The sequence below is a fragment of the Protomyctophum parallelum genome (assembly GCF_964188405.1).
Source record: "Protomyctophum parallelum genome assembly, chromosome: 6".
Taxonomy (NCBI): domain Eukaryota; kingdom Metazoa; phylum Chordata; class Actinopteri; order Myctophiformes; family Myctophidae; genus Protomyctophum; species Protomyctophum parallelum.
In genome coordinates, this window is record NC_139701.1 from 7,233,165 (window position 1) to 7,244,873 (window position 11,709).

The window sequence follows — 11,709 nt, forward strand, 5'->3', positions numbered from 1 at the left end:
TGTCCCTCTCTCCCTCCAGGAGTCTGTAACTGACTACACAGCCCCTTCATAAAGTGTCTGTACTAATGTCCCTCCCTCTCTCCAGGAGTCTGTAACTGACTACACAGCCCCTTCATAAAGTGTCTGTACTAATGTCCCTCCCTCTCTCCAGGAGTCTGTAACTGACTACACAGCCCCTTCATAAAGTGTCTGTACTAATGTCCCTCCATCTCTCCCTCCAGGAGTCTGTAACTGACTACACAGCCCCTTCCTCCTCCATGGCTGACAGCGTTCCAACAGGAGTTAGCAAACTGGAGGACAGCCTGGTGGCCAGTGTGAGTACTACTGTATGGTCGCATGGCCTCATACTATGCACAGTCCCTAGATCAGTAGTTCTCAATACTAGTTCACAAATAATCGTCAAGAAACAAATGGTTAGCTGTAGATGAAAACCAGCAGGTTCAAGATTGCTGTCATTTTCTAGCTAAAAGCAGAAAATAGAAAATCCATTAGAATTGAGCTCTGAGGGAATCAACCATATAGTTGTAAGTGACCCGTTTCCTAACCAGACCAGTGTTTCCTAACGAGCTATGTGACCTTTCCTGAACACTAGGTGGCGCTACCCCACTCCTTGCCCCTGCCTCGGCGAGAAGCTCTGCAGCAGAGCTCCAGCCTCAGCACCGTCTCCCCTGCTACTGTTGACCTCACACTGAAGGTACACACACACACACACTGCTACTGTTGACCTCACACTGAAGGTACACACACACATTCACTGCTACTGTTGACCTCACACTGAAGGTACACACACATTCACTTGCTCACCTACTGAATCAGTCCTTAAAGTAACGTAATCGACGCAAGAAGACATACGCAACGGAGGGCGAGAGAAATGTCTTCCCTTGCGTCAAGTCAGTTACGTGATCCGTCTCGATCCGTCCGCTTGGGATCGGAACGTAAGCAAGGAATTGCTTACGTTGCGTTGCTAGGCAAGGGAGGTGCAATAAATGTTGCAGACGTCATGAACCGGGACTTGTTTGTGTGTCTCCTCCAGATGGAGTCGGCTCGTAAGGCGTGGGAGAACTCCCCCAGCCTGGTGGAGAAGAGTTCACCGGTCACCACCACCTCCCCCATCACCTCCTGCACCGCCTCCTACTCCTCCTTCTCGGCGCCCATGCCTCAGATTCCTGTGGCCTCGGTGACTCCTAGCACCTCGCTGACGGGTAACATTCCCCTCGAAGTACCTTCACGGATCTCGTGTGCTTTTTATACTGCGTTTGAGTCACGAGAATGACCGTGTCATTAAAATGTAGAATGTTATTGTCCTGGAAAATGTGTGTGTGTAACAAAGGGGTGGCTGTCGGGGTAGGGGAGAGCAGTATGTTCAGATCTACCTACGTCGCAAAAGTGGACAGGGATTTGTTTTTCTTATTCGTTGCCTCTGTCCTCCAGGCTCGGGGACGTACACCACTTCCTCCCTGAGCACCAAGACCACCACGGCCTCCGACCCCCCCAACATCTGTAAGGTGAAGCCCCAGCAGCTGCAGGGTGGAGGTCTGTCCTCCTCCAGCGGCGGCAGCAGCTTCTCCCAGCTGGGCTGTGTGCCTCCCCTTCTGCCCCAGCAACAGCAGACCCCACAGGTCTACGTCTCCCAGTCTGCAGCAGGTAAGAGAACGTTTCTCTTTCTAACAATGATCCTCTCTCCTCTCTCAGGATCAAAACAGTGCATTATCTCGAGCAGTCGGTAGGCCTGTCACAATTATTACATCATTGTCTAATAGCTATTTTTGAAATCACTTATTTTGCTTAATTGTCAAATTTTACAAGCTTACAAGTAGATCAGCTATTTCTGCTTTAACCCATTCTGACCTGAGATCAGATTCACACGAGGTTTCCACTGGACACACACTGGTCTGATTAAACCCATTCTGACCTGAGATCAGATTCTAAAAATCTCAGTCGCTCTTCGATTTTTCAAAAATAGCAGACCTACAAGCTCGTATCGCGCCACTCGGTGGCGCGATATGAGCTTGTAGATCTGCTATTTTTAAATAGCTAAAGCATAACATGATGCTGACACCAAAATGGGTGCCCGGTCAGAATGGGTTAAAGGACAACTTTAGTTTTTTTTTTTCAACCAAGGTTCATGTTTTAGGTAGTTATTAGAGAAAGTAAAAGAAGAGTTATTTTTTTCTTTCATTTGCTGCTTTCTTTCGTTTTAGGGATATTAGCTGATTTTGACAGGGGGGCGGGGGCATTCGAGCATGGGGCTAAATATGTATTGTTATAGCGATTTCTTTTTGAGTGGTGCAACCACTCCCTTACGGAGCTGTGTGGCTGGCTGGCTGGCTGGGTGGCTGCCTGGCTGGCTGGGTGCATCTGAGCACTTACGCATGTATTTTTCACCATCTGTGCTCAACTTAACACACACACACACACACGCACATATTAACTGTATATATGTTTTCGGGTGTGCCAGTACAGTGACAGTTACAGTACAGTAGAGGGACCCGCACACGGTAACTCGCGGGAATCGGGCCGGCACCCTGAGTGCGTTCCTGTGGTTGTAGTTTGATAACCACTATGGAAACATAGGTTTTTCAGAGAAGTGTCAAGATTTAGAAGACATTTGTAGGATCTGGCCTCAGTCCTAAAGGGGTTAAAAAATATATTACATGTGATTACGAAGCCTAAAATGCAAACACATTTTTAATTTGTAGCATGCTCCACTGTTCTATGCCAAAAACCCAATTAAACTATTATTTGTGTGACAGAGCTGAACACCACCCAGTGGGAGGCTCTCTTCATTAGCCTCTTATCAGAGGAACGTACTGTAGACCCTCATGGCCCACATTATTAGCAGTCCATTATTATTATTATCACAGCTTTATGATTTTCCGCTCAATTATACAGTCTGGTCACCCAGGCACAGGATCTATGGATTCAGCACTTGTTTACCTTTTTCGTTTAATTTCCATCTAGAAAATGTCTTTGGTAAAGCCATCCTACTATAAATGCGCCACGTCTCTGCGTGCGTGTACGGTAACTCGAGAACCGTTTGACCCACCGACTTCACATTCGACAGACTCGTTCCACACCCCCACAGGGAGTGCAGTGCAGCCTAATGAGGCCAACTCCTTTAGTTTCACCTGGGCCAGGCTCTGCCAGTGGGCCTAATGAGGCCAACTCCTTTCACCTGTGCAATTTCCAGCCTAACACTTTTCAGTCAGTTTGCCCACTTCACACACAGGCACATACACAGATCTCCATGTGGGACACCGGCTGACAGTTAAAACGGGTGCTATGACAACGTATATCATTAGGTTCCCAAGTAGCATCGTTCCCAAGTAGGCCGGTGGCCGACTGCGACGGGCACGTACAGGTCTAGTGGATTCAATTATCTATAACCCCATCTGTAATTGTTTTGCAATTGTTGAGTTGGATTGTTTTCTAAATATCGTGTCTGTCCAGGTTCTGCAGCCCAGATCCCAGCTTTCTACATGGACACTAGCCACCTTTTCAGCACGCCACACCCTCGCCTGGCTCCGCCCTCCATGGCCCAGCAGCAAGGCTTCCAGCCGGGACTCTCCCAGGTACAGTACAGCGGTTCGGGAGATAGACGGCAGGACATCAACTCGCATCCTGTTGGCCATTACGCTGATCTAATACAGCGTAGAACGAACGTGCTGCAGGTAGGAGTTCAGTGTCCTGCCATCAAGGAGCTAAATCTACAGTTTATTTTGTCGACAGAAATGTATTTTGGCAGGCCATGGTGTCGTAATGGCTGATTTTACACTTGATCTTTACACTGATGTGTTTTTAAATCCTCTACCATCCATGCTTGTCTCTCTGTGCTTCCCCCCCTGTAGCCAACAGCGGTACAACAGATTCCAATCCCCATCTACGCCCCTCTGCAGGGGCAGCCCCAGCACCAACACCAGCACCAACACCAACATCAACACCAACACCAACATACACACCAAGCCCAGCTAGGGCTCAACACTGGACCTCCAGTCTCCCAACCTCAGGACCTGTTCAGCTCCTCCCTGCAACCTTATAGGTAAAACACAGACTCCTTGACTATTTACTTTGGCACTGCAACACATTGACTCCACCAGTTGAGACCAAAAGAGACCAACTGTTCCCAGGCTCATGTCTAGGCCTGTAGTGGTCAGGAGGTGCACGATTCAATTCAACGGGTGCTCGAACAAAATAAGTCTGCACAGCGTTATGTGGCCTTTGTCACAAAGAAGACGCGAAACGTTTTTTTAACGCTACTCATGTCTTTTCCCACAGGTCTCAGCAGGCGTTCATGCAGAGCAGCCTGTCCCAGGCCTCCATGATGCTGTCGGGACCGTCCCTACACAGCTACCCCGGCGTGCAGGCCTCCGAGCTGGGCAAGCCTCAGTCCAGCCTAGCCTACCAGCAGCAGTCCTCCACCCAGCACATCCCCATCCTGTTTGAGCCCCAGCTCAACCAGCCGTCTGGGATGGGAGGCTCCCAGCTAATTGATCCACACTTACTGCAGGTACAGGCTAATGGCGTGTAACTCTTTAATTTCCTGCTCACATGGCTACAGATTTTAGACTATGATACCGCATTGAAATTGACTGATGCCAACTGTCGATTAGGCACTAAGAAAATATTAAGTCTGCTACTTGTGATGAGCCTTTGCATTCACCATTTGATTATCTTTTTATAGCATTATTTTTGCTATAATTCTATAAAACTAATATTGTTGATAAAAATATATTCATTTGGTTGGTTGGTTGGTTAGTTAGTTGCAGCCATCCCATTGATGCCATTACTCCTATGTAACACTGTGTGTGTGTGTGTGTGTGTGTGTGTGTGTAGCAGGCTCGGCAGGGGATGAATCAGCATTCCAACATGTACTCGGGGCAGGTGCAGCAACACGGTCAGAGTAGCTACTATAGCAACACTCAGTCTCCCAGCTCTGCAATGCAACAGGTAATGCATGCAGCATTACAACAGGTAAAGCATGCAAAACACAACACAGATACACGTTCACCATTATGCACACTGGACTAAATGCTTTGTCCCGCCACGTAACGCTGCACGGTCACCAACGACGTCTGTTCCTCTTATTCCCTCCTTCCCAACCACCAGGTGACCGTCCCTCTGCCCGGCTCCCAGCTGTCCCTGTCCAACTTTGGCTCGGGCGGTGGGCACCAGCAGCCTCTGCTGGCGCTGCCCCCCACCCCTCCCCAGGTCCAGCCTCCCAGCATCAACAGGCAGCCTCCTGTCTCTCAGCCCTACCGGGGTATGATGGGTCCCAACCACAACATGATGCCTCCACAATCCAGCAAGGTAGTGTGAGATGGTCCCAACCCCCCCATCCCATGTCTGTTTGTCGTAAGTGTGAGATAGGCCCCCATGTCTTGGTTCTCAAACCTTTACATTTCAACGCCCCCCCCCCCCCCCCCCTTAACTCTAACCGTACACAAATGGGTCCATTTGGTTCCTTTTGTATACTGTCAGACTTTCAGACTTGGAAGGTTAAACCCCCTCAAGGAACACTGACTCAGTCCCCAATCTGTTTATCATACTTATTTGGTACCAGCTAAAGTGATTCTCCAAGTTTAGCCGTGTTCAAGATTCATGCACTTGTATCTTTTTTTCCTGTTAACTCCTGTTAACTGACTTCAGATGTGCTCTCCTGCAGGAGACTTGGCTCAGAGATCTGAACAGATTTATGAGCCACAGTCAGAAAGCTGTTAATGCCTCATTCATACTTGGCTGTATCTTGCACCAAAACTGGCTATTTACAAGCCCACAGCACATTGCGCTATGGCACATGATGTGCTTGCAGACCGGCTGTCATGGCTGGTGTATCAATCACCCTCTGTGTGTCTGTGTGTCCAGATGGACATTGACCTGAAGCTGTTCAGCAGTGGGATGGATATGAAGCCTGGTACGCCCCCTGGTGGCGCCCGGAGCACCACTCCCACCTCTAGCCCTTACAGGTCAGACTCTAGCCCTTACAGGTCAGACTCTCAACACAATCACTACAATGCACATCGCTATCACACATACACATCTATACACCCATAAACAATAAGTATAAACGCACACGGGACGCAGCGGTGGCGGGTCAATGGTTAGCGCTATGACCATATAGTTGCTCATCTAACGTAAAGCATACCCATGCATCAAGACTGGATCTTCTTAACCTTACTTTACAATAAATGAATGAATTACAGCATGGCCTCTATAGGACCAGGGTATTTGTTTCACATTATCTGTAACTTAGATTCTATTCTGGAAGTCTACAGGGTTCAGATCGGGCTGAAACCCTGGTCATATATGGAGTCATACGTCATAGATGCATCATAGATGACTGACACACGGCGTCATGTATCCCTGTGTTGTTAACATGTCCCTCCTATGGTGTTGTCTCTGCAGGGCCAGCTCCACCTCTCCCAGCAGCCAGTCCAGTAAAATGAACAGCATGCTGTACCAGAAACAGTTCCAGCCCAGCTCTGCTGGCATGAGGATGGCTCAGCACTTCCCTGGACAGTTCAACCCACAGGTTAGCTCTGCTGGCATGAGAATGACTCAGCAGTTCCCTGGACAGTTCAACCCCCCACCACAGGTTTTTAAACGCATCTATTTTTCAGAATGAGTTGAATGAGTGTGAGAGAGACTTGTTATTGCATTATGCTGTTATTTTTGTTTTGTCTTGTTTTTGATAAACTATGATTTTTATTTTCATTTCATTCTCTTCCCAATACTCCCCATGTGTGTATAGTCCTATGTAGTATTTCTGCTCTTTTTCACCTGATAGTTATTTTATGTTTGTTGCTCTACCGGTGTTGCGCTCTGAAAATAGCCGATCTACAAGCTCACAACGTGTGGCAGCGTGACGTGAGCTTCTAGATCGGCTATTTTCAGCTTGCAACCAAGTGTAAAATCTTAATATATTTAGTCGACTAGACTAAAACTTTAAGATGACTAAAATATGACTAAAACTATAGGACATTTCATTAAAAAAATCTGTCAAAATGAACACTAGTTGGAGGTTCATTTTTCCTCAACCATTTGTTTTTAAATTAAATTTCGTGTCCACAGATTTTGTCCCAACCGAACATGGTCTCTCCCCTGGTTCGTCCGCCACACGGCAACTCGTTTGCGGGTGGCGTCCAGCGCAGCCCCATGGGGCCTCCCATGTCTCCCAACATGGGTGGAGGTCTGATGCCACACCCCCGGCCGCAGCACGGCCCTCAGCACAGCCAGCACCCGCCCCCCCGAGGACCTCCTGGACCCTCCCTCGTACCCAGGGGCGCGCAGGGACCTCGGACAGTAGAGCAGGACCTCAAGGTAACCTTTTCTAACTGAAATGTAACGCATGTTTTCATATCGCGGTCGTTGGATAGGATTTTGTTCTTAATTCTATGCTGTATTAGTCTCGCGTGGATATTAAAATTATCTTATTGTGTTCTGAAATTACACCAATAATTCACTCCATTGAAATACTTCTGTCTGTTACTCTGTCAGAGCATCACTTGAGTCCTGGGCCGGGCAGACCATTTGCTGGATGTTACTCTGCAACATTCATGTCTGTCTCTGCTCTGTACTATCAATAAAGGCATGATGATGTGGCTTATTCTTTTTGTATTTTGCTGTGTTCTCTCACAGGCGAAGCAGAGGGCCGAGGTGCTTCAGTCGACTCACAAGTTCTTTTCAGAACAGCAGCAACAGATGAAGCCCCCCCCGACCATCAACAAAGCGCCGCGCCTCGACCAGAAACCCCCTCTCGACAACATGGCTCCCAACCACCAGTTGGGGGGCATCTCTGACCGCCCGGAGCCCGACAAAACCCCCCTCTCAACGGGCAAGCCCATACGGACTGGCCCCATAAAGCCCCAGGCCATCAAACCAGAGGAGGGCAAGTAAAAAGACCCCCCAGCCCACACGCCTTCTTCAGGTGAAATGATAACCGGGGGGAGGAGGAGAGGGGATCTGGCTGCTCTGTTCACTCACTCACACCCAACCCCCCCTCCCTGGTCACAGCAGCCCTGGTTGGAGGGGGGGTGGGGGGGGGATTGATGAGTTGGGGTAGAGATCCAAATTATAACGGTTACTGAGAGAAGAGCTTACTGTTGAGTGTTTGTACATAATCTTAGCCTTTCTTCTCTCCCCCCCCCCCCCCCTCCTCTTCTGCCCCACTGTAGGTGGGCAGTTTGTTTGAGTTGGATTTTTTTTTCCCATCATGCAGTTGCGATGGGGAGGAAAACGTTAACGCAACGAGCGGTTAACTTAGAGAACCTGCCACAACGGTAGAGATACGGTGGCAGACTTTAAGAGAGGAAAAAAAGTTTCGCTGCTGAGTTTGCCATTTTTATAGCTCTATGATTTCTGTTCAATTTTATTATTTTTTTTCCCCCCCAAGTAGAAGCACCCGTATTATAGGGAGGACAGGTATGTTATTTTGTTAATGAAAGAATGAATCAAGTGTTTTTGTAGTTGGTCGAACAATCTTATTTAAAGAGAGATGTCTTTTTAGTGAAGAACCGTTTGCTTTCCCCCTTTTTTCAATCTTCCCATCTTTACTAATCCATACATGTGTGTGCATGTGTGGGAAGCCGTCAGCACATCACCACACACACGCACACACTGCCACGTTTCTCGCTCAACGGTTTCAACCATGTTCACTGAAAGGAGAGACATAAAATCAGGAATTCTATTGTATTGTTTTTTGGTTTTTGTTTGTTTTTTTTCCCAGAGAGGAAATGTGAAATTGCAGTAGTTGATTGATTATATCGATTGGTTAATTGATTAGTATCTGACTGCAAGCCTTTGCTCCTGCCTTCTGCTCTCATCTCCTTGCCTGAGAATATTGATGAGGTTGTGTGTGTGTGTTTGTGTGTGCGTGCGCGCGTGCGTGTAGTGGTGGTGGTGTGAGGTGAGAGTGTTTACACGGTATAAATGGCGGAAAGATTGTAGCTGAAATCTCTCCTGTATATTTTAGCCAAAGGAAAATGAAAGCAACGTAAAGATGATGTCACAGGGCCTTTTAAGGTTGCCGCTACTGTGGCAGCAGAGTTTAGAGTGGAGCTAATATTATTGGTTGTTTAGAAACGGTTGCTTACAGATAAATGCTCCAATCTATGGCCTGCTTCTTGTCTCACACCCTGTCACTGCTTGGACACCCTCCGTAGCGTCACTCACTTGTGCATGCACATGCATAAACACACACACACTTCACTGTAAAGCACCCAGCCCTGCTGCTATTGACGGACTTCCAGTGCCCTTTAGCTAGGACATTGCAGGATAGGGCTACTTTAAGAGGAGTATAAAGGGTGTGAGGGCTTGGCCTTTCTAATCATGAGAAGTGTACATTAACCTCCCCTCATAAATAGGGGGGTGGGGAACAAAACCAGAACAGATAAAAACGAGGGTAAAGGGTAAGAAAAATGGAAAGAAAAAGCAATTAAAAAAAATAATAAGAGGGCCTGAAGATTATGTGGCTCTGAAGCATTTGGGCAGAAGAATACGTTTATTTTCTTTTCCCTTACAAAACGTGAGAGCAATCAGTCCTGTCCTCTCCTGCCTCTGCCTTACCTCCGCTGGCTCCCCACACACAGCGTTCTCTCTCATCTTGGGCTTACAATGACGACGGTCCTTCAAGAAATGTACAGTTCAATGCACCCCTCTGCGAGTGGAGGAAAGGGGTAGAAGCTTCCATTCTGACCTATCAGGAGGGCAATGAATGAGACCTGGAAATTGGAGGATGGGGGAGGGAGGGTAATGATTGTTTTGTTTTTTTTGTTTTACTTGTACAGGGGTTTCATCGCTGTATTAAAATATGTATGGTCTTATTTACATTATCTTGGTTTGGTTACAGAAACTAATAAAAAATAATATGCTGTTAAAAAGTGATCCTTGGGCTGTGTCTCCTGGATTTAGGCTATTGTGTAATTCTTTGGCATGCAAGTTCTCAAAATATACCCAGGTTTGGGGAAGACTACGGAGTTTACTATGAATATAATGTACGAGATCTTATGAAAAACATGACACTGACCATTTTCAGTGTTCATGATTATGCTTGTGTACTATGGATAGTATCGACTAATTCAATTGGCAAGGGTGCCAATATATTCATTCAGTTTTAGCAAAGGCCAAATCAAGCCACTAGGGGTCAGTAAGCTAACATCAGTATGATGAAAAGAAAAAGAAACCACATCTCTCCATATTTTACTTTGATTTGTAAATGAATGCCCTACCTAGCAAAACTGTTACTCTTCAACCTAGATTAGGTTTAATGTATGCACCCCACAAAAACAAGACGGTTGGAACTGGTTTTAACTGTTATTAAATGATAGTTGTAATTGTTGATTGAACTATGTATTAGAATTAACTTCAAAATACTTTGTCCCACGATTGTTGTAGCTAATTTTTCTCACCCAGACCAGACTCCTTTCAGAACCAATTTTTTAAGTGGTGCAACCACTTCTACATCCAGCTTACAATGTCCGTGTGCCTGTTTGTGTGTGTGTGTACCCCTGTGCGAGCATGAGTGGTGTGCGCATGCGTGAAATTGGAACGAGAGAAGTATGTGACATGGCTGCCACCTGCTGGACGCAAACGATACAGAGAAATTGAAAGAAATTGGAATGATACAAATTGGAACGATACAGAGAACCAATAGATGGGAGTTGCACCACTTGGTTCACACTGGTGTGATTTTTAGTCCATGAGCCAGACTTCAAATGTTAATTATGACTTGATTGGGCAAAACCATAACTATATTAAATTGTCCTAGTAAATGTATATATGATAACCCTTCCACAGTAGCTTTTTCATATTCTCTATGTTTTGCACATTTTCCTACATGATGCTTAATTTGCATATTTAAATGTACAATTTCAGAAAATGTGTAATACAATAAAATGAATAAATCATTGTCTTCAGTAAGTAATCAACTGTATGGGGAAGTTTCATGGTGATAACTATTAATTCACTTTTTACCTATTCACTTAATAGGCCTACTGTAGGTGAAAATTACAAAATGTGTGATCAATGTGAAAAAGCTACTCCTGTGGAAGGGTTATATATTAATTTACTTGATCCTATAAACAATTTAATACAGGAATGGTTTTGCCCACTCAATTCATAATTAACGTTCCAATTTTGGATTAAAAACAGTTTCTGAACTGAACCAGTCCCCAACCGGTGGAAAAGAGGCCTGGCCTCTCTGTTCTCCCAACCTGGGGAGAGCAACGGACTGACCTCAATGCTTCTTTCAATACATGAGGAGTTCACCTGATGGGAGTTCCGTGCTTTCCCCTCCGTCTGGTGCCCTGGCTGGCCAGGGGGTGGCAGTATAGAGACCAGGATTACTGCATGTTTTTGTGAGTACCAACCTATTCTTTTTTTTTTACAGTCTATGGTACCAACCCTAGGGGACACGGGGAGAACATGCAAACTCCACTCAGTTTATTACTGAAAGTGCAAGATGCTGGAAAGCTCTTGACTTATTTTACATTTGGTTGCAGGCTGAAATAGCCCACCTATAGTATCTACAAGCTCACAATGCGTTGTGAGCTTGTAGATCTGCTCTTTTCGGAGAGCAACACCAAACATGAAATGATCTCTTCTCCACTAGTCCCTAACATTTTTGTTCAGTTTTTATTTGTTGACGAAATTGCCAATATATTTAGTCGTTTCTCGTTTTAGCGATCATGGCAGCATATCGAGGTATATTCAGTG

At 46.2% G+C, this 11,709-nt stretch overlaps 1 protein-coding gene across 2 annotated transcripts in view; it reads left to right on the plus strand.

Annotated features, from left to right (window-relative positions):
- The window catches only part of prrc2c (proline-rich coiled-coil 2C), a 39,591-nt gene extending 29,712 nt beyond the window's left edge, over window positions 1–9,879 (plus strand). Inside the window, exons 22-34 of one of the 2 annotated variants that reach the window (XM_083767572.1) lie at window positions 222–314; window positions 593–694; window positions 1,034–1,202; window positions 1,432–1,644; window positions 3,451–3,671; window positions 3,849–4,039; window positions 4,276–4,507; window positions 4,834–4,971; window positions 5,107–5,307; window positions 5,863–5,984; window positions 6,403–6,592; window positions 7,069–7,317; window positions 7,636–9,879. In XM_083767572.1, the coding sequence (XP_083623698.1) occupies window positions 222–314; window positions 593–694; window positions 1,034–1,202; window positions 1,432–1,644; window positions 3,451–3,671; window positions 3,849–4,039; window positions 4,276–4,507; window positions 4,834–4,971; window positions 5,107–5,307; window positions 5,863–5,984; window positions 6,403–6,592; window positions 7,069–7,317; window positions 7,636–7,893 (2,379 nt within the window). In that variant the 3' untranslated portion in view covers window positions 7,894–9,879. The remainder of the gene's footprint in view (window positions 1–221; window positions 315–592; window positions 695–1,033; window positions 1,203–1,431; window positions 1,645–3,450; window positions 3,672–3,848; window positions 4,040–4,275; window positions 4,508–4,833; window positions 4,972–5,106; window positions 5,308–5,862; window positions 5,985–6,402; window positions 6,593–7,068; window positions 7,318–7,635) is intronic. The other variant, XM_083767573.1, reaches the window with a different exon arrangement.
- The last annotated feature ends 1,830 nt before the right edge of the window (window positions 9,880–11,709 follow it).